Source organism: Puma concolor, chromosome E2 (genome assembly GCF_028749965.1).
Source record: "Puma concolor isolate L17-30 chromosome E2, mPumCon1.1.hap2, whole genome shotgun sequence".
Classification (NCBI taxonomy): domain Eukaryota; kingdom Metazoa; phylum Chordata; class Mammalia; order Carnivora; family Felidae; genus Puma; species Puma concolor.
This window is the reverse complement of record NC_141681.1, coordinates 52,054,172-52,078,655: the sequence shown is the minus strand read 5'-3', so window position 1 is coordinate 52,078,655 and position 24,484 is coordinate 52,054,172. Positions and strand designations below refer to the sequence as shown.

General features: G+C 51.1%; 1 protein-coding gene across 1 annotated transcript; it reads left to right on the top strand.

The window, feature by feature from the left end:
• Window positions 1-13,217: 13,217 nt before the first annotated feature.
• Window positions 13,218-13,674, top strand: NANOS2 (nanos C2HC-type zinc finger 2). The gene has a single exon (XM_025914271.2). It carries the CDS (start codon window positions 13,218-13,220, stop codon window positions 13,632-13,634), a length of 417 nt encoding a protein of 138 aa, XP_025770056.2. The 3' UTR covers window positions 13,635-13,674.
• Window positions 13,675-24,484: the final 10,810 nt, after the last annotated feature.

Here is a 24,484-nt window from a genome sequence, read left to right as displayed (position 1 = left end):
TCGCCGTGTCCTCACACAGACTTCCCTTCGTGCTGGTGGAGAGGGAGAAAGAAACAGAGAGAGAGTGCGCGCTGGTGTTTCTTCCTCTCTAAGGACACCACTTTCAACAGATTGGGGTCCCACTCTTATGTTCTCCCTTAACCGTAATCACCTCCCCCAAGACCCCATCTCCAAATACCATCCCCTGATGGTTAGGGCTTCACCATATGAGTAGGATGGGAAGGGAACCACAGTTCAGTCCATAACAGCGTGTGTTTGAAATTTTCCATGATAAGAAGTTCTTCAGGAGAATTCTCAAATGCCAGTGTGCATCAGAATCGCCCTGAGTGCTGGTTTAAAATGCGGCTACTTGGGGGGGGGGGGATGGGGGGGGGAGTGCCTGGCTAGCGCAGGTGGTAGAGTGTGTGTGTGACTCTTGATTTCAGCGTCGTGAGTTCCATCCCCATGTTGGGTGTGGAGCCTACTTAAAAACATAAAATGAAATCTAAAGTGCAGCTACTTAGAGACTCATCCTCAGAAACATCTGATTCTCTGGTGTGGGGCCCAGAGGCTGCCCGTTTAACGAGCTCCCCAAGCTCTCCTGATGACCCTTGGATCATCATCACCCTACTTCACTCCCAACCTCGGAAAAATAGTGCCAAGTACAGAAATCCAGGAGTTAGGGTGCAACGCAGTCCCTCTGAGTGCAAGAGGTCAGTGGACTCTGGGGAGTGAGTCCCAGCCATGCTTCGTGTAAACCTCCACTGTTAATTCAAACACATTCCAGCCATCCTGTCATTTTATCCATAGATTCCAGGAGGTATCTTTAAAAACAAGGGCTTTTTAGAGGCACCTGGCTGGTTCCCTCAGAAGAGCATACGACTCTTGGTCTTGAGGTCATGAGTTCAAGGCCCACGTTGGGTGTAGAGATTACTGAAATAAATTAAAAAAAAAAACTTAAATAAGGGCGTTTAAAAACATCACTAAAATACAATTATCACATCTATTTTTAAAATTTTTTAAAAATGTTTATTTATTCTCTAGATAGACAGAGTGAGAGTGGGGGAGGGGCAGAGAGCGAGAGACAAAGAATCCCCAGCAGGCTCCAGACTCTGAGCTGTCAGCGCAGAGCCTGACATGGGGCTCGAACTCACAAACCACGAGATCATGACCTGAGCCAAAGTCGGACGTTTAACTGACTGAGCCACCCAGGCGCCCCACACCTAAATTTTTTTTTAGAATAATTCCTAACATCACTTAAAACTCCTATGTCACCCAGTGTGTTTTGAACATATGAGAGGAGTTTTTACTCTTATGGTGAGGATTCCATGGTGGGAAATTAAGCCAACAACAACAGATGGCAATTATTCAATCTCATGAAAACAAAAAGTTATCAGAGAAAATAAATGTAATCATAGCACACTATAAGGCTCAGCTGGGGACAGGATTTTACTTAGTCATAATAATACAGACATGAATATTGATCTAATAATAAATTGCAAAGCGATTCTACAGTGAGGAAGGAGAGGGGACATGAAGTCAATAGATAATGTGAAATAGAAACATAAGAAGTAGAGATTTAAACATGTTATCCAGAATCCTGGAAGTAAAATACCAAAAGAAACAGTTACAAGATTTCAAAGTGGTGGGGCGCCTGGGTGGCTCAGTCAGTTAAGCTTCTGACTTAGGCTCCGGTCTTGATCTCTCGGTTTGTGACTTCGAGCCCTGCCTGGGGCTCTGTGCTGACCGCTCAGAGCCAGGAGCCTGCTTCGGATTCTGTGTCTCCCTCTCTCTCTGCCCCTCCCTTGCTCACACTCTGTCTCTCTCTCAAAAAAAAAAAAAGGTTTCAAAGTGGTTTGATAAGAATAAAAATTAAATAAATTTAAAAAAAAAGAATTGACATTAAATGCACTAGGGGTCCTTATCATGGAGTGTCCATAGTCTCAGAAGGGTGGCGGTCCTTGGGCCATAGGGTTTTGTGTTTGTGTATGTTTTGTTCAAAGAAGTGGGGTGCTGGAGTGGTGCCTGAGTGGCTCAAACAACAGACTCTTGGTTTCCGCTCAGATCATGATCTCATGGTAGTGAGATCAAGCCCTGAGTCAGTCTCCACACTCTGCCTGGGTCTGGAATCTGCTTGGGATTCTCTCTCTCCCTGTCTCTCTGTCCCTTCCCCCACCCCATGCACACACGCCTCTCTCTCTCTCAAAGATAAATAAACTTAAAAAAGAGAAAGAAGCAGGTGCTGGACTCTGGAGGTTCTCTGAGATGAGGCAGTGGGGGGGAAGGTGGAGGCAGAGCCACTAGGATTTATAAAGAGCTTAGCACAAGTTCAGGGAGCTCTCATCACCCCCCCCACCCCCGCTGCCAAAGGAAACTCAGGACCCCCCAGGGAAAGCCAGACTATTGTCCCCAAAGGAAACAGAAGGCACGTTCCATTGGAGTTGTTTCAGCAGCTGAATGAGGAGGCTATTTACAAAGGTATAGCCAGCCCCCAAGAGGACGGTGCAATATCCTGGGTCAGGTAACCTTGGGGAGCCGTGACCACCCCAGGCTGGGAGCTGTGAGGAGGGGGAATGCGACCAGGACCCAGAGATAGGGAAGGGTCTTCGAGGGGCTCGGGCAAGAGCTGATGCCTTGACCTGTCTCTCTCCCTTCAATTCCTCCCTTGTCTTGGAGGGAGAGGGGAGGCAGGCATTGGCCGAACCCGACAGGAAGGGGAAGCGGGATCCCATTGATGCACCCCGATCAGAGGTGGGAGAAGAAGGGCAGAAGTGGATCTGACACGGGCAAATGGAAATTGACCACAGCAGGGGAGCTGAGGGACAGACCAGTGAGTCAGATTCAGCGCGCAACTGAAAGGGAGGATGGTGATAGCCAGGCCCTTGGCTACGGGGAACCTCCCCCCTGCCTCCCCTTACAGACGCCCGGATCTCTTCCCCGGTCCTCTCCAAGTGTTTCTCCTCACCACCCGCGTTCCTCCTCCTTCTGAAATGCTTCCCTGGTGAGGAAGGTGGTTCCTGGAAATAGCGAAGGAGCCACACTGGACCAGAGAATACAAATGAGTCATCAGCATAAGAAAAGACACTCACCTTAGGGACCTTGGACAAGGGAATGAAACCAGTAACGATCTTTAGAAAAGATTGCAACCTGGAGAAGTCGTGGTCTGGCCATCGTCTGAAAGACAATATGTTGGAAAGTTTAGTTTTTTTCTGCTTCCGGTAATGGCAGGCTGAGTTATTTGCCTCAAGGGAAACGCTGGCATGTATAATGTTTAATCTCAGAAGCCCCGAGGAGAAAACAGTTTAACACTTTGTTACAACACCAATCAGGCAATTATCACATGACCCAGCAAGTTACGTTCTGGGCAGCTTCCCGGAGAAATGAAAATATACGTTCGCACGGGCAACTGGTACATGAATGGTCATGCATGGCAGCTTTGTACAGATGGTCAAAAATCAAAACCGATTCAGATGCCTTTCAGTAGGTGAACGATTTTGAAGGCACCGGGGTTCGCCCATGCCCCGGACCACAACTCAGCAACAAGACGGAACAAACCATTGGCACATTCAACAACATGGATGAATTTCCAGAAAATTACGCTGTGTGAAAAAAGCCAATCTCTTGGGGCGCCTGGGTGGCTCAGTCGGTTAAGCATCCGACTTTGGCTCAGGTCATGATCTCACAGTTTGTGGGTTCGAGCCCCGCGTCGGGCTCTGTGCTGACAGCTCAGAGCCTGGAGCCTGCTTCTGATCCTGTGTCTCCCTCCCTCTCTCTGCCCCTCCCCCGCTCGTGCTCTGTCTCTTTCTCTCTCAAAAATAAATAAAAACATTAAAAAAAAACCTGCATAGAACTAAACGCTCACACACACACACATACACACAGATGAATTCAACGAAATGCAAACTCCAGATAAGATCAGCAGATTGTATCAACATCTACATCGCAGTTGTGGTATTATATTATGGCTTTGTAAAATATTATTAATCAGGCAAACTGAGCTAAGAGCGTGCAGGATTTCTATTATTTCTTACGACTGAAGGAGAGCCCACAGTTTATCTCAAAACAGAAAGTTTTATTAACAGCATTCACGAGATGAAAACACAGACGGGATATAAACCTGCTAGAGTTTGCAGTAGAAACAGAGATGTGGGAAGAATTTACAGAAGGTGTTGTAACCTAAGGGTGTTTTCCTGGAGGACACAGTTGGGTTTCCTATCGTGGCCCCCCAGAGTCAAAGGCCCATTGCCTGGCCAAGACAGGAAGTAGACTGGAAGGCACCCCCACATTAACCTGAGACCCCAAAGTGCTTTTCCGAGTTAGGGCAAAAGCCAGATCTAAACCTGTCCCTGCCCCGACTCCAGGCGCAACCGCCTTGACACAGCAGAAGAGGAGAATGACATTTTCAAAAGTCCTTTACAGAGGTGCCTGGGTGGCTCCGTCAGCTAAGTGTCCGGATTGATCTCAGCTCAGGTCCTGATCTCAGGGTTCCTGGGATCAAGCCCCCCATTGGGCGCTGGGCTGACAGCACAGAACCTACTTGGGGTTCTCTGTCTCCCTCTCTCCCTGCCCCCCCCCCCCCGCTCAAAATCAATAAATATTTTAAAAACCTTTTAAGTTTATTTATTTATTTTGAGAGAGAGAGAGGGAGAAAGCACAAGCAGGGGAGGACCAGAGAGAGAAAGAGAGAATTCCAAGCAGTCTCCGTACTGCTCAGAGGCCGATACGGGGGCTCGAACCCACGAACGGAGAGATCATGACCCGAGCTGAAGTCAGACGTTCAACGGACTGAGCCACGCAGGCGCCCCTCAAAATAAGCAAGCAGTTTTTTAAAAATCCCTTAGAGGGGGCGCCTGGGTGGCGCAGTCGGTTAAGCGTCGGACTTCAGCTCAGGTCACGATCTCGCGGTCCGTGAGTTCGAGCCCCGCGTCAGGCTCTGGGCTGATGGCTCGGAGCCTGGAGCCTGTTTCCGATTCTGTGTCTCCCTCTCTCTCTGCCCCTCCCCCGTTCATGCTCTGTCTCTCCCTGTCCCAAAAATAAATAAACGTTGAAAAAAAAGTTTAAAAAAAAAAAAAATAAATAAAAAATAAAAATCCCTTAGAAGTTGTGACCTCAGAATGACTCAGGGACAGGGATGCCTGGCTGGCTCAGTTGGAAAAGCATGAGACTCTTGGTCTCAGGGTCATGAGTTTGAATCCCACGTGAGATAGAGAGACTAAATAAATAAACCTTAAAAAAAAAAAATGACTCAGGAACAGATTGAAACCCCTGGGACAGAGATCTAGGTGAGCCAAGGAACATCAAGGCAGAACTGGGTCTAAGGTGGCTCTGATTGGAAGTGTTGCCCCAGAGCCCGGCCAAAGCAAACACAGCCTCCGGTGGTGGCACATCCGTGTTGGGACTAGGGGAAATCCCACAAATCAGTAATCATCAGTCAGAAATAATCAGGTCACAAGGAAATACTGCAACATCAAGAGCCAAGAGAACAGAACAGGTGAACTCAGGCTACAGGTTCTAGAATGATTAGACACTGATTTTAAAAGTTATGCTTATTACCATGTTGGAATAAGGGCACGCACGCTTGAGAGTATCTGCCGATAATGAGGAACCGATCGAAAGTGACACTGTTTTCTGAAAGAGAACCAAAAAACCAGAAATGAAAAAGAGGAGCAATGAAATTTAAAAACCAACAGGTGTGGGGCGCCTGGGTGGTTCAGTTGGTTGAGCATCTGACTTCAGCTCAGGTCATGATCTCCTGGTTCTTGAGTGCGAGCCCCGTGTGGGGCTCTGGGCTGACAGCTCAGAGCCCGGAGCCTGTTTCAGATTCTGTGTCTCCCTCTCTCTCTGCCCCTCCCCTCCCCTCCAAAAGAAACATTAAAAAAAATTTTTTTTAATAAAATTAAATAAATAAAAATCAACAGGTGTGTGTAACAGCAGGATGGGTAGAGCAGAAGAGAAAGCAAACGAAATTATCCAAGACATAGCACCAAGAGAGGTAAAAACAGAAAACACAGAGAAAGAGAGAGGTCGATAGATAATACAGGGAAAAGGTCTAACACGCACCCTTACTTCCAATCCTAGAAGGAGGGAAGAGGGAGGATAGGGCAGAAGTAGTATCTGTAGAATAGTTGAAAATTGTCCAGAACTGATCAAAGACATCAGATCACAACTTGAAGAAGCCAGCGAATCCAAAACAAGACAAACACAAATACACACGTTGAAAACTCAGAGTAAAAAGTTAAAAGCTTCCGGGTCAGGGGCGTGGGGGGAGGGGCAGGCTGGGGGGGGTGGGGGGCGTAGATTACTTTCAGCAGAAGGCTGTTAAACTAGACGTGACTCCTGGACAGCACCAGCGGAAGTCACCAGAACGTGACATGAAATCTCCAATGTGATAAAAGGCTATAACTTCAAATGTAAAATTTCGCAACCTGCACAAGCAACTCCTAAAGGCTTAACGTTTTAAATTTTGCACCCGTAAAAGGCACTCCTGGTTTGGGGGTGCCTGGCTGGGTCAGTCAGAAGGGCACGCGACTCTTGATCTTGGGGTGGTGAGTTCAAGCCCTATGTTGGGTATCGTGACTATTTAAATTAATAAATAAAAACTTGAAAAAAAGAGGGTAGGTTTTACTAGTTTTGTCGGGCCATCATGACAAAATACTACTGACTGAGTGACTTAACAGAAACTTATTTTGGAGGCCACAAGCCCAAGACTACGGTCTGCGGGTTTCCAGACCTGAGGCTTCTCCCTGTGGCTTGCACATGGCCACCAGTGAGAACACAGTGGCTTCATATGGTCTCTCCTCTGTGTACCCATGTGTCTTGGGTCTCTTTTTTTTTTTTTTAATCCTTTAAAAATAGGGGCGCCTAGGTGGCGCAGTCGGTTGAGCGTCCGACTTCAGCCAGGTCACGATCTCGCGGTTCCGTGAGTTCGAGCCCCGCGTCGGGCTCTGGGCTGATGGCTCGGAGCCTGGAGCCTGTTTCCGATTCTGTGTCTCCCTCTCTCTCTGCCCCTCCCCCGTTCATGCTCTGTCTCTCTCTGTCCCAAAAATAAATAAACGTTGAAAAAAAAAAAAAATTTTAAAAATTATTTATTTCTGAGACAGAGACGGAGCATGAGCGGGGCAGGGGCAGAGAGAGAGGGAGACACAGAATCGGAAGCAGGCTCCAGGCTCCGAGCCATCAGCACAGAGCCCGACGCGGGGCTCGAACTCACCGACCGTGAGATCATGGCCTGAGCCGAAGTTGGACGCTCAACCGACTGAGCCACCCAGGCGCCCCTCTTGTGTCTCTTTCTATGTCCTCATCTCTTCTTCTTCTTCTTCTAGGACATCAGTCATATTAGGTTAAGGCCCATCCTAGCAACCTGGTTTTCACTGGATCACCTCTTTAAAGGCCCTATCTCCTGATACAGTCACGTTCTGAAGTCACATAGTGAGAGTCAGACTCAGCGTCAGTCACATACTGAGAGTCAGGGCTTCAATATATGAATTTCGAGGGAACACAAATCCGTCCATAACCTAGGTAACCTAAAAAAGATTTTCAGACTACAAAATGAGTTCATGAGAGATGAGAGATGAGAGAGATGAGAGAGTTCATCACCACCAGACCATCATTAGGGAAAATTATGAAGGATATACTTTGGGCAGAATGCAACACCATCCCAGAGAGAAGGTCTGAGAATGTAAAAAAAAAATTAAAAAATAAAATAGAATAGTAATGTTGGGGTGCCTACTGGGTCAGTAAGTGGAGCATGATCTTGGGGTTGTGCGTTTGAGCCCCATATTGGGTGGGGAGATTACTTAAAAACAGAATCTTAACTGAACTAAAAATAGCAGACAATAGTAATTCATACACTGGGAACAAATGAAGGGAAGGTAAAGTGTTCTCAGGTCCTTGTATTATCCAGAAGCGGACGAAAGCGTAAATAGTGATTTCAATATGTGAACTATGCATTTGTAATTTCCGGGATGCCCAGTGAAGGAACAGAAACGGGGCACCTGCGTGGCTCAGTTGCCTTCTGCTCAGAACCCCACCCTCCCACTCTCCCTCTCAATCCACCCAAACCATGATGTCCCTTGAATACCTCCGTCATGCCCTGACCTCAGGGCCTTTGCACCGGCTGCTCCCTCTGAGACATTCTTCCCCCACGTATCTCTAAGACTCCCTCTCTCACCCCCTTTAAGTCTCTTCTCTAATGTTACCTCCTCCAAAAGATCTTCCCTGGCTGTTCTCTACCTGTATCCCACACCTTTTATTTTTTTTCTCTATAGCACATAGTCTTACCCAATACACTATCATCTGTCTATCTTATTTGTTACCTGTAGAAAATTCCAGCTCCATGAAGGCAGGGGATTTCTGGATATTTTGCTCATCGCTGTATCTTTAGCAACTAGAACTGTGCCAGACACACATCAAGTGATCAGTAAATGTTTGTTGAATGAATGAGCAAATATTCTCCCCATCTCTCTGGGCCCCCACTGTCTGCATGCCTCAGCATAGCACTCCTCAGTAAATCTTTAGTGAGAGAGATTAAGCATAATGGCCAAAGGTCACTATATACCTGTGCTAATGACTTTACCTGTGTTCTCAACTGTCATCCTCAAAAGCAGCCCCAGGCGCCCCTGGGTGGCTCAGTCCGTTAAGCAATCCGCCAGCAAGCGATTTGGGTTCAGGTCATGATCTCACGGTTCGTGAGTTCGAGCCCCCACGTCAGGCTCTGTGCTGACAGTTCAGAGCCTAGAGCCTGCTTTGGATTCTGTGTCTCCCTCGCTCCCTGCCTCCTCACCACTCGTGCTCTCTGTCTCAAATGCAAATAAACATTAAAAACGTAAAAAAAAAAAACAACAACAACAACCCAGTCCCATAGTAGGGGGTCTGCAATGGTCTCCCTTTTTGTTAAACAGGGGAGACAGAAGTCCAGAGAGGTGGCATGACTCCCTCAAAAGCACACAGCTGTGAGTGGCAATGCCCAGATTTTACCCAGGCACTCTGGCTGCAGTGACCACACTCCCAATCACCAGGCGACATCACGTATTTTTCTTTTATACGTGTATTAAAAAAAATTTTTTTTTAGCATTTATTTATTTTTGAGAGACAGAGAGACAAAGCATGAGCAGGGGAAGAGCAGAGAAAAAGGAAGACGAGAAAGAGGGAGACAGAGAATCCGAAGCAGGCCCCAGGCTCCGAGCTGTCAGCACAGAGCCCCACGCGGGGCTCAAACTCAGAATCGCGAGATCATGACCTGAGCCGAAGTCGGACGCTTAACTGACTGAGCCACGCAGGCATCCCCGTAGCATATTGTTCTTATGTTCTGTCTCCTGTCTCCATCTTTCTCTCCAAGAGTCTCTCTTTAACTTCCCTTGTGTTGGTCTCTGCACAAGTACACCCCTCCGGTCCCTCTGGGAATCCCTGCTGCCTCTCTCTGTGTGTCTCCCCCACTTTCTCGGGGTCCCCCTCCTCCTGACTCACGCGTGCCCCGCCCCGTCCTTCTCTGAACTTCCCAGGAGCTGTTTTCCCACCAGGCACCAGGTTGAGAGGGAAACTCACGAGTAAACAGGGCAGCCTTGGAGTCTGGTCCACTGAGAGTGGTGTGGCCATGGTGGGAGTGGAGGCTGGGATCGAGTAAACACCATGGCTGATGAATTTCTCATCAGTATCATCTCTGACTTTCCCTCAATACACAGCTCTGACCACTCCATGGAAGAAGGCTTGTCTGAAGAGGGATGTCCTTCAATTACTGATCCAGTAAAACACCACTGGGAGGGGGAGGCAGGGTAGCCATGTGCTAATAACAGTGTCCTAGAAAAAAACGACCCTGGGGGTGGGGCAGGGCGGGAGGGGGGAATAATAAGGTTAAAAAAAAAAAAAAAAAAGACTCGCAAGCAAGGGAATCTGAGAGTCTCCAAATGGTAGGTGCGATTATTAAGGGGAGTTCATGGAACCTCCAAACCCCCACTTCTCCATAGTCAACCTCACACATGCAGCGGATACCATGGCTTCCGGGACTGGCACCGTGTCCCTACGTCTCCGTCCTGCAACGCACAGGGACTCCTATACCTGCTGGCGCGAAAGCTCCCAGCTGTGACTTTGTGGAAAGCACTTAGCACAGAGACCCCCACACTCGTCCTGGTCCCTCCCTCCAGGAGCCTTGTTCTTCCACATGGCAGATTCTGGTCTCTTCCGCCTCAAGAGGGTCCATCGATGGCCGGCAGGTCTCTTGTGTTCTCCCTGTGAAAACCTATGTGGCTCAGCTACCCCCAACCTTCCCAGTTTTCCACTGCAGAATGCAGAATGTCCCTACACCCGGGAGGTCCCTTTCTGCTCCTCTCCTAACCACTTTTGCAGACTTTCAGGGGAGTGGGTGGATGTCCTGAGTTCAGCTCCAGCCCCCACCCCATACTATCTATATAACCTTGGACAAGCCCCTCGGCCCCTCTGAGCCTCCCACTGCTTATCTGTAAAATGGGGCTGCCTTACAGGGTCTGGGGAGGATTCAAGAACCCAGGTAGCCTATCATGCTGACCCAAAGGAGATGCTCCGTAAATAAGTGCCCTTAAAATCATTGCCTTCTCTGTGTCTTAATTATCCTAGCTAACGTTTTTGGTTGGTTGGTTGTTTTTTTAGAGAGTGAGAGACCGTGCGAGTGCTGGGGAGAGGGAGAGGGAGAATCTGAAGCAGGCTCCACACCCAGCAAGAAGCCCTCCACAGAGCCAGACACGACAGGGGCAGGTGGCACAACCATACGCGGAACCTGATGTGGGGCTCAATCTCACGAGTCAAGAGTCAGATGCCAACCTGACTCAGCCACCCAGGCAGCTCTCTAGCTAACATTTAATAAACATATCCAGGGGCGCCTGGGTGGCTCAGTCAGTTAAGCCTCCGACTCCGGCTAGGGTCGCGATCTCCTCAGGTCATGAGTTCGAGCCCCGAGTCGGGCTCTGTGTGGACAGCTCGGAGCCTGGAGCCCGCTTCAGATTCTATCTCTCTCTCTCTCTCTCTCTCTCTCTCTCTGCTCCTCCCCCCCCAGCCCTCTGACTGTCTCTCTCTTTCTCAAAAATAAAAATGAACATTTAAAAAATGGTATCTTTCGATAAATAAATAAATAAATAAATAAATAAATAAAACCCATCTCATCAGGCGGATACTAGCATCTCTGTGTAGACGTCCATGAATGAGACAGGAATAAACTGTGTGTTGTCTGGACAGTTGCCACCATTAGGCTGGGTGGTGGGGCTTCTCGAAATAGTGAACAACTCTGGAAAACAATATACGCGGTAATTGCGTTCCAAGAAGAGTCAGTGTATCTGAAAATATCGTGAAAGTGCTGGCGTTTATACGCAAAACACAGCTAGGTTCTAGGCTTAGATCATCATAAATGGCTTTTTCTACACATGTGGGTGTCCAATAACACACTGGACAGTTAAATGGGGCCCAAAACAGATCTTGGTCATGTGGGTTGTTGAGCTATCCGGCATTCTCTGCTCACTAATTCCAGTCACACTTCCTTTTTTTTTTTTTTTTTTAACGTTTATTTATTTTTGAGAGAGAGAAAGAGACAGAATGCGAGCACGGGAGGGGCCGAGAGAGAGGTAGACACAGAATCCGAAGCAGGCTCCGGGCTCTGAGCTGTCAGCACAGAGCCCGACACGGGGCTCGAACTCACAAACTTCGAGATCGTAGCCTGAGCCGAAGCCAGACGCCTAACCGACTGAGCCACCCAGGCGCCCCTCCAGTCACTCTTCCAATCGCTGTGACAAACCCAAAGAGCCCCCAACCATTTCCAAAACATCCCCTAAAAGCGATCCATAGTCCGATGGCTTCTAGCCACCCCTGCACGCTGGGCTGGCTTATCTTGGGATACTCGCTCTGTCCCTATCCCTCTTGCTGTCCCCAAATTTTAGGCTTCCATAGCTTGCGTTCCTCTTTCTGGAAGATTCTTCTCTGTGGTTTCAGCTTCTAGGTTACTTCCCTCAGCCCCGCCTCCCTTGGAGCACCCTCGCTATATGTAAGCGGGTATTTTGGGTCTATTGTTTTCTCATTTGCTGGCTGTCCCCCCAGTGAACTGGCAGCTCGTGAAACGGGCACTAGGTAGCCGTCACTGCTGAGTTTCCAGCATCCAAAACAAGGAGCCTTGGTGACTCTGCACTGAGTGGTCAAGGCAACAAATGGAGATGGTTAGTGGAGGAAGAATTCCCCGAGGTGACGTGGGCAGGAGGCAAAGGCTTTTCCTGGCCCCCAAGTTCAGGTAGGATTTGTGACAACGCACAGGGCCATGACGGGGCATTCTAAGTAAGGCTGTGCCATGCCAAGGTCCTCTGCCTGCTGCTTCTAAGATCAATTCCCAGTATTTCTAGAGTCACATGGGGCGTGAATTCCAGTTATGCCATTTCCCTACTGTGTGACCTTGAGAACCTCCCTTAACCTCTCTGAGCCCCCTATCCTCCTCTATAAAATGCAAGTGATAACCACCTCCTTGAGTGGCTATGAGGCTCAAAACCTGTTTATAGATGTCACTTATAAAACACTGTGGTGTGCACTCAAAAAACATGTATTGAATATATGCTTCCCAGGTCCAGACGTGATGGAAAAATTAGCTTTTAACCCAAAAGAGCTAGGTGGAGTGCTTGCTTTGGGGTCCCGAAGACCTGGGTAAGAGCCCCAGCTCGGTCACTTGCATGCTCTGTGACTCTGGGCCGGTGAGTTTCCCCCTCTGAGCTTCAGGTAACTCATCTATCACATGGGGCCCATAACCGCAGTGAGAAGGAGATCAGATCGCGCAGGGAACTGTGCAGCATAGCGTGTGGTCCGTGGTAAGGGGCGGTTATTATAATCAGGAACGGGTCTGGAGTAAATGGAGGACCCCGGCCCGCGAGTAAAGGAGGAGGGGGGTCAGAGGGGCATTTGTGGACACGGAGCTTTATTGAATGGATAGAGAAACTGAGGCCAGGGGAAAGGAAGGGCCTTTCTGGAAGTCTCGAGGCACCCTGGAGGCAGAGCAAGGACCAGAGACCAGGGAAAGGGCCTCCTTCCTGATCTCTGTGGGGGATTACAGTCAGATGGAGTCGTGGGTAAGGAGTGGGCCCTTTAAATCCTAAGCTCCACCTTTGCTTAGAAGGGTCTTTGGGGGAGTATAAAAGGGGGTGCAGTTCCTCCCTGCTCCGTAAAAGCACCTGCCGCTCTTTCCCCCTGGTCCCCGCGGCCCTGGCCTCTCTCTAGCCACGCGTCACCTCTGCCGGAGAGCCATGCAGCTGCCTCCCTTCGACATGTGGAAGGACTACTTCAACCTGAGCCAGGTGGTGTTGGCGCTGATCCAGAGTGGGGGGCAGAGGCCAGAGGCCCCAGGGACCGGGGAGCCGAGACCTGGGCCCCCGCTGGAGCAGGCTCAGGGTCCGGGAGGGCCCGGGGCCAGCGGAGGCCTGGCCACCTTGTGCAATTTCTGCAAGCACAATGGGGAATCGCGTCACGTCTACTCGTCACACCAGCTGAAGACCCCAGACGGCGTGGTGATGTGCCCCATCCTGCGGCATTACGTGTGTCCCCTGTGCGGGGCCACCGGCGGCCAGGCACACACTCTCAAGTACTGCCCACTCAACGGTGGCCAGCAGTCTCTCTACCGCCGCAGCGGGCGCAACTCGGCCGGCCGCAAGGTCAAGCGCTGAGGACTGTGAGGTGCCCGCCCCCCACCCCCTCCTGGTTCAGTCCCTGCCAAGTCCCAGGGCCCTCCCCCTGACTCCCCCCGCCCTCTGGAACTCCTGGCCCCCCAGAAGGACATCCCTGCTGGATCCTGAAACAACAGAGGCTGTTAGGGGGCCAAGCCAGCCCTGCCCCTGGGACGTCTCGGCCACGGGGGTTCTGTCCTGGGGGTGTCTGTGGATTCTTGGTGCGGCAGGACCGCTGCCTCTTGGGACCGCACGGCCTCGTGGCCCTTTGTGCGCCACCGTTCATGGATCTTTACTCCTCCTGGGGCTGCTGGTGACACTAGCCCTGCCCCCCTCAACTTCTCAGCCCTCTGGTTCCATTCCTCGTGGGTTCTTGCATCCATGGACCTAGGGGACACCGTGTGCTCTCCCAGGCCAGCCCTCAGAATCTGGAGAGAGTGAACAAGACTGGTTTGGACACTCCCCACCCCCCCAAGAACATTCCAGATGGGATTCTGACTCGAGACCAGCCTTGTCCACCTTCTTCAGCCACCTGTAGAGCCACCGGTGCCTCATGGACCTCCCTGGACTGTTCCTTCCCTGGCCCAGCAGCCCATCCATCATCAGGAACTGGGGGAGGGAGGGGACACGGGGGGGGGGGCACCCTGTCTTCGAAGGCTTATCTGGGAGTGGAGAACCTTGTGGTGTGCTGACACCTTTCACCCCCCCCCACCTTCTTGTTCATTCCATTTCACAGCACTCAACCCCCACCTGCAAATCACCAATGGGTGTTTTCACCCAGCCCAAGGGCGTCTCTCCACCGCCTCCCACCCTTCAAATCCTGCTAGTTTGCTAAAGGTCTTTTTTTTTTCTCCTGTTTTTTTTTTTTTTTTTTCATCCTCCAACACTTAAGTCAACAAGCTCCCCGAGAAGCATGGGGTTTTAAAAGTGCCCAGAAGGGAAAGGCAGGTGCCTAGATTTTATGTTAGGGGCGAAGTAAAGAAAGAGCCCAGGTCAGGTTTTAAGTTGCGTGGTTTTTGGCTCCTGGCTGGGGCCCTGGGGGGTTGAGCTCTAGCGAATAAAGAGCGTTTCTGGTTGTCTTTGAAATCACTGTTTGTCTTCTCACTGGAGGCTGGGGGAGGGAACCACGTCTGCCCCCAACGCAGGGAGGAAGAGCAGGAGGGGGTCCTGGGTTCCTCTCACGACGTGTCCTCCCTCATGTCCTCTGACACAGGTCACCTATGGACTAGTCCCTACGTCCTGGCCTCCACCTTAACCCCAGATTCCCTTTCTTCGTCCTTCCTGGGGCTCTGTCCAGGGGTCCCTCTCCCGCCCCTCTAAACCACGGGTCTAAAAGGACCAACTTTGATGGTAGCTCTTAAACTTTGGGCTCCCAGACCCCCTTTGGAGAGGTGACAGAAAGTATGGCCCCTGCCCCTTAGAAAGGCACGTAGGCACAAAACATTGCCTGTAACATCAGGTCTTCTTTTATTCCACACGTTCCCAGATATTTATTGATCACCTGCTTTGTGCCAGGCACCTTTCTAGGGGGTGTAGCAGTAAGCAACGCAGACAACACTCCTGCCCTCATGCACCTGACTTTCTGGGGGGGGGGGGGGGGTGCACTGACGATTAATCAACAAATATCTCATGAAATGTCGGGTGGATAATGAGCGCTCCGCTGGGAAAGAAGGCAGGGGAAGGGAGAGACTGTTTCCTACAAAGCGGTCAGGAAAGGCTTCTCCATGAAAGTGACATTTGAGCAAAACCCAAATGAAGGGGCGCCTGGGGGGCTCCGCCGGTTAAGCGTCCGACTTCAGCTCAGGTCATGATCTCACGGTTCACAGGTTTGAGCCCCCGCTGCGCAGAGCCCTCTTCCGATCCTCTGTCCCCCTCTCTCTCCGCCCCTCCCCCGCTTGCATGCGCGCGCGCGCGCGCGCGCGCGCGCTCTCTCTCTCGCTCTCTCTCAAAAACAAACATTACCTGAGCTGAAGTCGGACCCTTCACCAACCGAGCCACCCAGGCACCTTTGCCCCCCCCCCCCCCATTTGTATTCTGCATGTATCTGTGTCTGGACATAATCTACTGACGGCTGATTTCTTCCCTCATTGAACCTTCCCCATTTTTATATTGTTACATTGTCTTAGCTTAATTTTAGTTGGGTTTTCTCCTCCATGCATTTAAATGATTCCCAACCGGTTCCCAGACGTCGGCTATGATTCCGGGGAGTTAACGCTGAAAACCGAAGGTGTTCCTTTCCACCCGGGGGCCCGGCAGAATGGCTCCCACAACGAAGGGTAGCGAGAAGGGCCCTTCTGCCATCAAGGAGGTGGGGTCCAGAGAACACAGCAACATTCACAAGCGCATTCATGGAGTGGGTTTCAAGAAGGGAGCCCCTCTGGCCCTCGAGGAGATCTGGACATTCGCCACGAGGGAGATGGAAACTCCAGATGCGAGCTTTGACGCCAAGGCTCAACAAAGCTGTCTGGGCCTAAGGAAGAAGGAACGTTCCATCGTGTACCCGTGTGTGGCGGTCCAGAATACACAGCGAGGATGGAGGTTCACCAGACCAGCTCTCTACGTTGGTTACCTATGCACCTGTCACCGCTCACAAAAAATCTCCAGACAGTTAAAATGGAGGAGAATTAGTCGCTGATTGTCAAATAAAGGTATAAAACTGAAAAAAAAAATTAAAAATAACAATAAATTGAAAATAATAATAATTAAAGAAAAGATATTTGGGTTTTTTAAAATTTTTTTTAACGTTTTATTTATTTTTGAGACAGGGAGAAACAGAGCATGAACAGGGGAGGGTCAGAGAGAGGGAGACACAGAATCCGAAACAGGCTCCAGGCTCTGAGCTGTCAGCACAGAGCCTGACGCAGGGCTCGAACTCACGGACCGAGAGATCATGACCTGAGCCGAAGTCGGACGCTTAACCGACTGAGCCATCCAGGCGCCCCTAAAGAAAAGATATTTGTAAAAAAAAAAAGAAAAAAAAAGAAAAAAAAGTCAAGGGAGCAATGTACCTTGACCTCCATCTTCCGGCACCTCACCCCTGTAGGGCCCCGTGCACCTCTGCGGGTACAGCCTCGTCGTGATCTCCACACCAGATTTAGACCCAGCTCCCCACTTAGCCCAGACTCTCAATGAGTCACGGCATCCTGGCTGCCTCCCCTAGATGCCCAGGGGAAGGGGACGGCTGGGTGACACGCGGGTGTCGGGGGCAAGTCCCGGTTGGAGGTAATGGGGTCAGTGAGGACATGATGAGTATAAGGTGCTCCAAGGGTGTTACGGGTTGAGTTTTGTCCCCCCCCACCCCCAAAAAAGATGTGTTGATGTCCTAACCCTCAGCATTTCAGAATGTGACCTTCTCTGGAAACGCACGGTCGTCAGAGATGAAATGGGTTCAGATGAGGTCCTACTGAAGTAGGGTGGGGGGCCTTAATCCAATATGACCGGTGTCCTTATAAGAAGAGGAAAGAGGGGCGCCTGGCTGGCTCAGTCCGCAGGGCATGCAACTCTTGATCTCGGGGTTGTGAGTTCGAGCCCCAGGTTGGGTATAGAGATTGCTTAAAAGATCAAATAAAATTTTAGAAAGGAAAAGGAAAGAGAGGTGCACACAGGGAGGACAGAGGCAGAGATTGAAGTAGTCCTGCTACAAGCCAAGGAAGGACCCGGGGCTGCCGGAAGCTCCAAGAGGCGAGGAAGGATCCTCCCCAGTGACTGCGGCACTACCAACAGCGTGGCTTCAGGATTTCTAGCTTCCAGAACTTGGAGAATACATTTGTGTTGTTTTAGGCCACCCAGTTAGTGGTATTGTTATGGGTGCCCTCGAAAACTGAGGCGTCCCTAAGAAACGAATACACCGGGCATCCAGGGGAGGCATCCAGAATGTTCTTGGTGCCAGGGGAGTCTGGGTTGAGAGGGGAGCTGGGTCTAAATCAGCTCTCACGATGGGGCGCCTGGGTGGCGCAGTCGGTTAAGCGTCCGACTTCAGCCAAGTCACGATCTCGCAGTCCGGGAGTTCGAGCCCCGCGTCAGGCTCTGGGCTGATGGCTCAGAGCCTGGAGCCTGTTTCCGATTCTGTGTCTCCCTCTCTCTCTGCCCCTCCCCCGTTCATGCTCTGTCTCTCTCTGCCCCAAAAATAAATAAACGTTGAAAAAAAAATTAAAAAAAATAAATCAGCTCTCACGAGAAGGCTGGCGACAGGGAGCCATGGACAGCAGCGAGGCATACAGAGCTCTGCAGGTGTGGGTACATCGAGGCAGGCTCAAGAGGCCTGGCATCCCCCAGCACCTCCCCCGTCCCCCATGAACACAGAGACAAGGCAGCTGGGCAGATGCACAAACACACAAGGCAGCCCCCTGGGCTCAGAGCAGGCAGACAAGGGGCAGGGTGGGCTGGGAGAGCATCTGGAAAGTTCTGCTCAGAGGCCTTGTGCGCCCACTCTGTGCCTGCTAGAGCACAGCAGACGAGGAGACAAGAGGCTGCACTCCATGCAGAAGTGCAAATGCTTAGAAGTGACCCCCCCCCCCGCCAGCACCACGCTGGGCTTAGAGCCAGGGAAGGAAAGTCACGTGCACCCAAGATGGCTCTAGAACCCCACAGAGTTCCCGTTGCCCCCTGAAGCGTACGAGCCTCAGGCCGAATTCCCTGAACCTCAGTTTCCCACTGTGCGCATGGGTGCCTACCATTTTGGGGGTGTCGGAAATTGAATTTGTGCCCCGGTGGAGGTCCAGGGGTCCCCTGGTGAGGTGTGACTATAGGTTAAAGCTGATTTTTTGTTTTGGGGGGCGGGCAGGAGAAGCAGAGAGAGAGGGAACGAGAGAGAATCCCAAGCAGGCTCTGCACTCCCAGCACAGAGCCTGACGCGGGGCTTGAACTCACGATCCGTGAGATCATGACCTGAGCCGAAGTCAAGAGTTGGAGGCTTGACCAGTTGAGCCCCCCGGGCGCCCCTCTACCAGCCATTCTGACAAACACAAACCTTCCTCCCAGACCCCATGCTCATCAGGTACCACTGCCCACGAAATACCCACGCGGATGTCCCATCGTGTCCAAAACGGACATCCTGTCAGCTCTACCCCCCAGAACACACCCCACCATCTGACCGTCTTCCCCCCCCCGGCCCACTGTTTCCTGATCCCCACCACAACCTCTCACCAGGACTAACGCAGTCACCTCCTCGCTAGTGTCCCCGCTTCCGCTCTTGACCTCCTAGAGTCCACTTCAAACCCCAACAAGAGTGACCCCGTTCCTCCTCAGCTCAGAGTCCTCCTGTGGCCCCTGTCTCACTAAGTAGAGGCCAGAGTCCTGGCCTCTCTCTCTCTCTCTCTGACCTCTTCTCCCCCGCCCCATGTTGTTATTGTTGTTTATTTATTTTGAAAGAGCGAGAGAGAGCGCGAGTTGGAGAGCGGCAGAGCAGGAGGGAGAGAGACAGAATCCCAAGCAGGCTCTGCACTGTCAGCATGGAACCCGATGCAGGGTTCACTGCGAAACTGGATGCAGGGCTTGAACTCACGAACTGTGAGATCGTGACCTGAGCTGAAGTCAGATGCTCAACCGACTGAGCCACCCTGGTGCCCTCCCTCCTTTTTTTTTTTTTTTTTTTTTTTTTTTAAGGTCCTCACTGTTCCTTGAATGCTCTAGGAACTCTCATGCCTCAGGGCCTTTGCACTTACCCTTCCCCCTACTTGGATTGCCCTTGCCCCTGATAGCCACACATTTTGTTCCTTGCCTCCTGCAGTCCTTGGCTCGTACATCACCTCCTCTGTGAGGTCTTCTCACCCTCTCACTCCTGATGTTTCTTTTTTTTTTTTTTTAAGTTTATTTAGTTTGAGAGAGAGAGAGAGAAAGGGAGAGCATGAGCAGGGGAGGGGAAGAGAGAGAGAGGAAGAGGGAGAATCCCAAGCAGGCTCCATGCTCAGTGTGGAGCCCAGTGAGGGGCTCGAACTCACAAACCGTGAGATCATGACCTGAGCCGAGATCAAGTTGGGCACTTAACTGACCGAGCCACCCAGGGGCCCCGCTCCTGATCTTTCTTACCCTGTTCTAGTCCTCTTTCCTCCTCAACACCGACCAGCACCTAACAGGGTTTACCACTTACTTATTGATGATGTCTGTGGTTAAGATGGTCAGTTTGATGTATCCCCTTGATGAGGCTATAGTCCCCAGTTATTGAAACGCTAATCCTGGTGTTGCCACGAAGGCATTTGGTCGATGTGATTAAAGTCTATATTCAGTTCACTTTAAGTAAGGAAGATTATCCTGGATAATCGGGGTGGGCCTGATCCAATTAGTTGAAAGGTTTAGACAGCAGAAACTTGCTCTCTCGAATTCAGTGCCTTTCACTTTTTTACTACAAACCACAATGAGAAATTCATTTCACGTCTTTTATTTTTTTAATTTTTTAACGTTTATTTATTTTTGAGACAGAGAGAGACAGAGCATGAACGGGGGAGGGGCAGAGAGAGAGGGAGACACAGAATCGGAAGCAGGCTCCAGGCTCTGAGCCATCAGCCCAGAGCCTGACGCGGGGCTCGAACTCACGGACAGCAAGATCGTGACCTAAGCTGAAGTCGGACGCTTAACCGACTGAGCCACCCAGGTGCCCCTCATGTCTTTTTTTTTTTTAATGTTTATTTATTTTTGAGACAGAGAGAGACAGAGCATGAATGGAGGAGGGTCAGAGAGAGGGAGACACAGAATCGGAAGCAGGCTCCGGGCTCCGAGCTGTCAGCACAGAGCCCAACGCGGGGCTTGAACTCACGAACCGTGAGATCATGATCTGAGCCGAGGTCGGTCGCTCAACTGACTGAGCCACCCAGGCGCCCCTTCGCGTCTTTTTCTTTAAAGCTTTTAAACATGTTTTTTACTTATTTTGAGGGGGGCGAGCAGAGAGAGAGGAGGAGAGAGAATTCCAAGCAGGCTCCACACTGTCAGTGCAGAGCCCAATGTGGGGCTTGAACTCACAAACCATGAGATCATGACCTGAGCTGAAATCAAGAGTCAGACACTCAACAACTGAGCCACCCAGGTGCCCCAAAATTCATTTCACATCCTTTTTTTTAATGTTTGTTTATTTTTTGAGAGAGTGTGAGCAGGGGAGGGGCAGAGAGAGAGGGAGACATAGAATCCAAAGGAGGCTCCAGGCTCTGAGCTGTCAGCACAGAGCCTGACGTGGGGCTCGAATCCATGAACTGCGGGATCATGACCTGAGCCAAGGTTGGATGCTCAACTGACTGAGCCACCCAGGCGCCCCCCGAGATGTGTCTTAAGAACGTCTGAAAATATCTAACAAACCAGAGTTCCTCCAAGCAATACTTACCCCACACAGCACATTCGGATATTTGGGTTCTTCAATGCTTGTGGCAACCCATTAAATATTTTTCAGGATCCACAGTTTAGAAAACATGCCTTAGAAAGGCTTCCCTGGGGTGCCTGGGTGGCTCAGTCAGTTGAGCGGCCGACTACTGGTTTGGGCTCAGGTCATGATCTCGCAGTTTGTGAGTTTGAGCCCCGAATCGAACTCCACGCTCACAGCTTGGAGCCTGCTTTGGAACTTCTGTCTCCTTCTCTCTGTCCCTCCCCGACTCCTGCTCCTGCTCTCTCTCTCTCTCAAAAATAAAGGAAGGAAGGAAGGAAGGAAGGAAGGAAGGAAGGAAGGAAGGAAGGAAGGAAGGAAGGAAGGAAGGAAGGAAGGAAGATAAAGAAAAGCTTCTCTGTTCAACCAGCATCCCAGGGCCCTGGCTCTCTGACCTCCTACACCCACACCTACAGACCTCTATCCGCCTCACCTCTGCCCATGGTTCCTTGTCTCCGGCCTTCTCATGAGCTCCAGACCTGATGTGGATCCACAGCACCCCCCCAACCCACTCTTCTCTGGTTCCACCAGCATCCTGGATGCCTCCTCTCGATGCCCAGCGTGTTAGCTTTCCCAGCGCTGCCATACCACAGTACCACAAACCAGTGACTTAAAACGAAAGGTATTCTCCTAGTTCTGGAAGCTGGAGACCCGAAATCGAGCTGGTGGCAGTGCCGCAGTCCCTCCGAAGACGCTAGGGGAGGATCCTTCCTCGCCTCTTCCTCCGGCCTCCCTGCTTCCTTCCTTGCCTCTTGGAGTTTCTGGAAGCCCCCGGCCTGCCTTGGCTTGTGGTAGGATCACTCCCATCTCTGCCTCTGTCTTCCCTCCGTGCGTCTCTTTCCTCTTCGTATAAGGACACCGGTCATGTTGGATTAAGGGTCCCTCCTACTCAAGCATGGCCTTATCTCAACTAATTACATCTCCAATGACCCTATTTCCAAAGAAGGTCTCATTCTGAAGTCATGGGGCGGTTAGGACGTCCACGTATCTTTCTGGGGGGACAAAGTGGAGTGCCTTACAACCACCTTGTCCTGACTGACTCCACGCCCCCGACAGGAACCTGGAGCAGAGGACCGGCTGTCACCTAGAGGGCTCCCTTCCCTTCCCCAGACTGACAGTCACACCCCGTGTACATGCTGCCTCTCAAATGTCTCCCAATTCATTTCTACCCTTCCCACCGTCCCCTGCCTAGTCTCCTCCACCTCTCTTCCTAGCTCCCTCCTGCCCCTGCCCCAGATTTCTCTGTTGAGTCTAGCCAATAGTCTTCCTCCTTCCCATAAGAGCGGGGGAGAGGGGTGTCTTTCTAAAGCACAAATCAGACCCTGTCCTTTCTTGCTCAGAACCTGCACTGAAGTTCCTTAATGTTGCCCACAAGGCCTGGTGTGGGCTGGCCCTGAGCTCTGGACCTCATGGGGCCCATGGCGGGACCTCATATAAACCCAGCCCTGGCGAAAGTCAACTTGTTACTCACTGTGCACCTGCACCCACTCAGAGAAGTGCGACCCGAGAAAAATTCATCTCACTTCAACCTCATAGCCGATAACCTCCAAAGATTGGGTCTATTTGTCTACATTTCCCCGGCCACTCACTCACTATTTCAATGCTTTTCTCCTTTGTTGTCCCTAACCTCAGAGCCTCCCTCTCACCTCAGACCCTGCTTCCTACTCTACTGAGACAACCGAAGGAACAGAGGAGAAAATTCACACGGCCCTGACATCACATCCTGCCTCCTGCCTGCCTCTGTGCCCTCCCCCTCCCACTGTTTTCTGTAGATGACCAGCTCGCGCCCCTTGGACCACTCTCTACTTGCGCCCGCCCTGCCTAGTCAAGGCTCCAGCCACTCTCCCCTCTCTCCTCTGCACCATTAATCTCCCCTCTTGTGATCCATCCTGAATTGGGACACACCATACGTTTACAACTCCCGTCTTAAATAAACCTCTGGAGATCCCATGCCCCCTTCCAGATATACCCCTTTGCTGTGCTAGAAAGGATCATCTACACTGGTTCTCCCCAAACCCTCTCAACAAACACATAAGCAAACCCTCTCTTGAACCCATCCAATCAGACCACTGCCCCCACCGCATCACCAAAGTTGCCCTCTTCGAGATTACTAATGACTTCCAGATTGCTGGTCCCAATGGTCAGCTCTCAGGCTTATGGGCCTTGGGCTCTAGGCAGCATTTGGCATTGATTCCTTCCTTTGTCTTTGATTGACGCCCTTCGCTTGGCCTCCCGGACAGCAGACAGCCCTGGGTCTCCTCTCATTTTACTGATTCTTCAACCTCCTTTGCTGATGTCAGCCCTCCACCACTGGAGTGCCCCCACCTCAGGCCGGGGACTTCCGTCTACAGCTGTTCCCTCTCTAACCTCTCCCATTCTTGGGGATTTCGATTCATGTAGTCACTGACAACGCCTAAATTTATATCTCATGACCCAACCGCTCCCCTGACGTCCAGTCTCAAACATTCCAACTGCCTACCCCACATCTGTACTCGGTTGGGTAAAGGCCACCTCAAGTTTGGGGAAACTTGAACTCTTCAACGTTTATTTATTTTTGGGACAGAGAGAGACAGAGCATGAACGGGGGAGGGGCAGAGAGAGAGGGAGACACAGAATCGGAAACAGGCTCCAGGCTCTGAGCCATCAGCCCAGAGCCTGACGCGGGGCTCGAACTCACGGACCGCGAGATCGTGACCTGGCTGAAGTCGGACGCTTAACCGACTGCGCCACCCAGGCGCCCCAAGTTTGGGGAAACTTGAACTCTTGATCCACTTGAATCCCTGCCCATCTTCCCTTCTGGTAGCTCCAGACTTCCTGGTGCTCAGACCAAAGACGATGGAGTCACCCTCAACTCCCCTCTTTCTCTCGCTTCCTGTACCCAGTTCTACTGCCCCCACCCTCCCCGCCTACCCCTCTGGCGGGAACCCCCACCCCCTCTCTCCTGAACCACCTGTCTGTCTCCTCAATTCACTGGGCACCCAGCTTCCAGTCTTGCTTCTAAACTCAATTCCTCCCCGCCGCGGAGGAATCCTATTAAAACCAGAGCCAGACCATGTCCTTCCTCTGCTCGGGGCCCTTCTGTGACCCTCACTTGGGTAAAGGCCGAAGGAAGTCGCTTACAGGGCTCTGTAAAGCCTGCACGTTCCTGGAACACGGCAGGGCACAGCCGCACTTCTGACTGCACCCGCTCCCTCACCTCCTTCGCGTGTCTACTCAAATGTCCCCTTCTCAGGTAGGTCTCCCTTGCCAACTTATTTTAAAGTCACAGACACATACAAGGCACCATACTCCCCAACCCTGTTCCGACGTCTGTGTTTTCCCCATAATATTCATCACCTCCTCACGTATGTATCATATTTGCATACTGTTTCTCCCAACTAAAATGTGATTTTAGCGTTTACTTTTTTTTTTACGTTTATTTATTTTTTTGTGAGACAGAGAGCGAACGGGGAAGGGGCAGAGAGAGAGAGAGGGAGACACAGAATCTGAAGCAGGCTCCGGGCTC

What these genes read in the sequence shown, in the direction of transcription:
- NANOS2 (XM_025914271.2), top strand. Translation starts at nt 13,218, where the DNA reads ATGCAGCTGCCTCCCTTCGACATGTGGAAGGACTACTTCAACCTGAGC.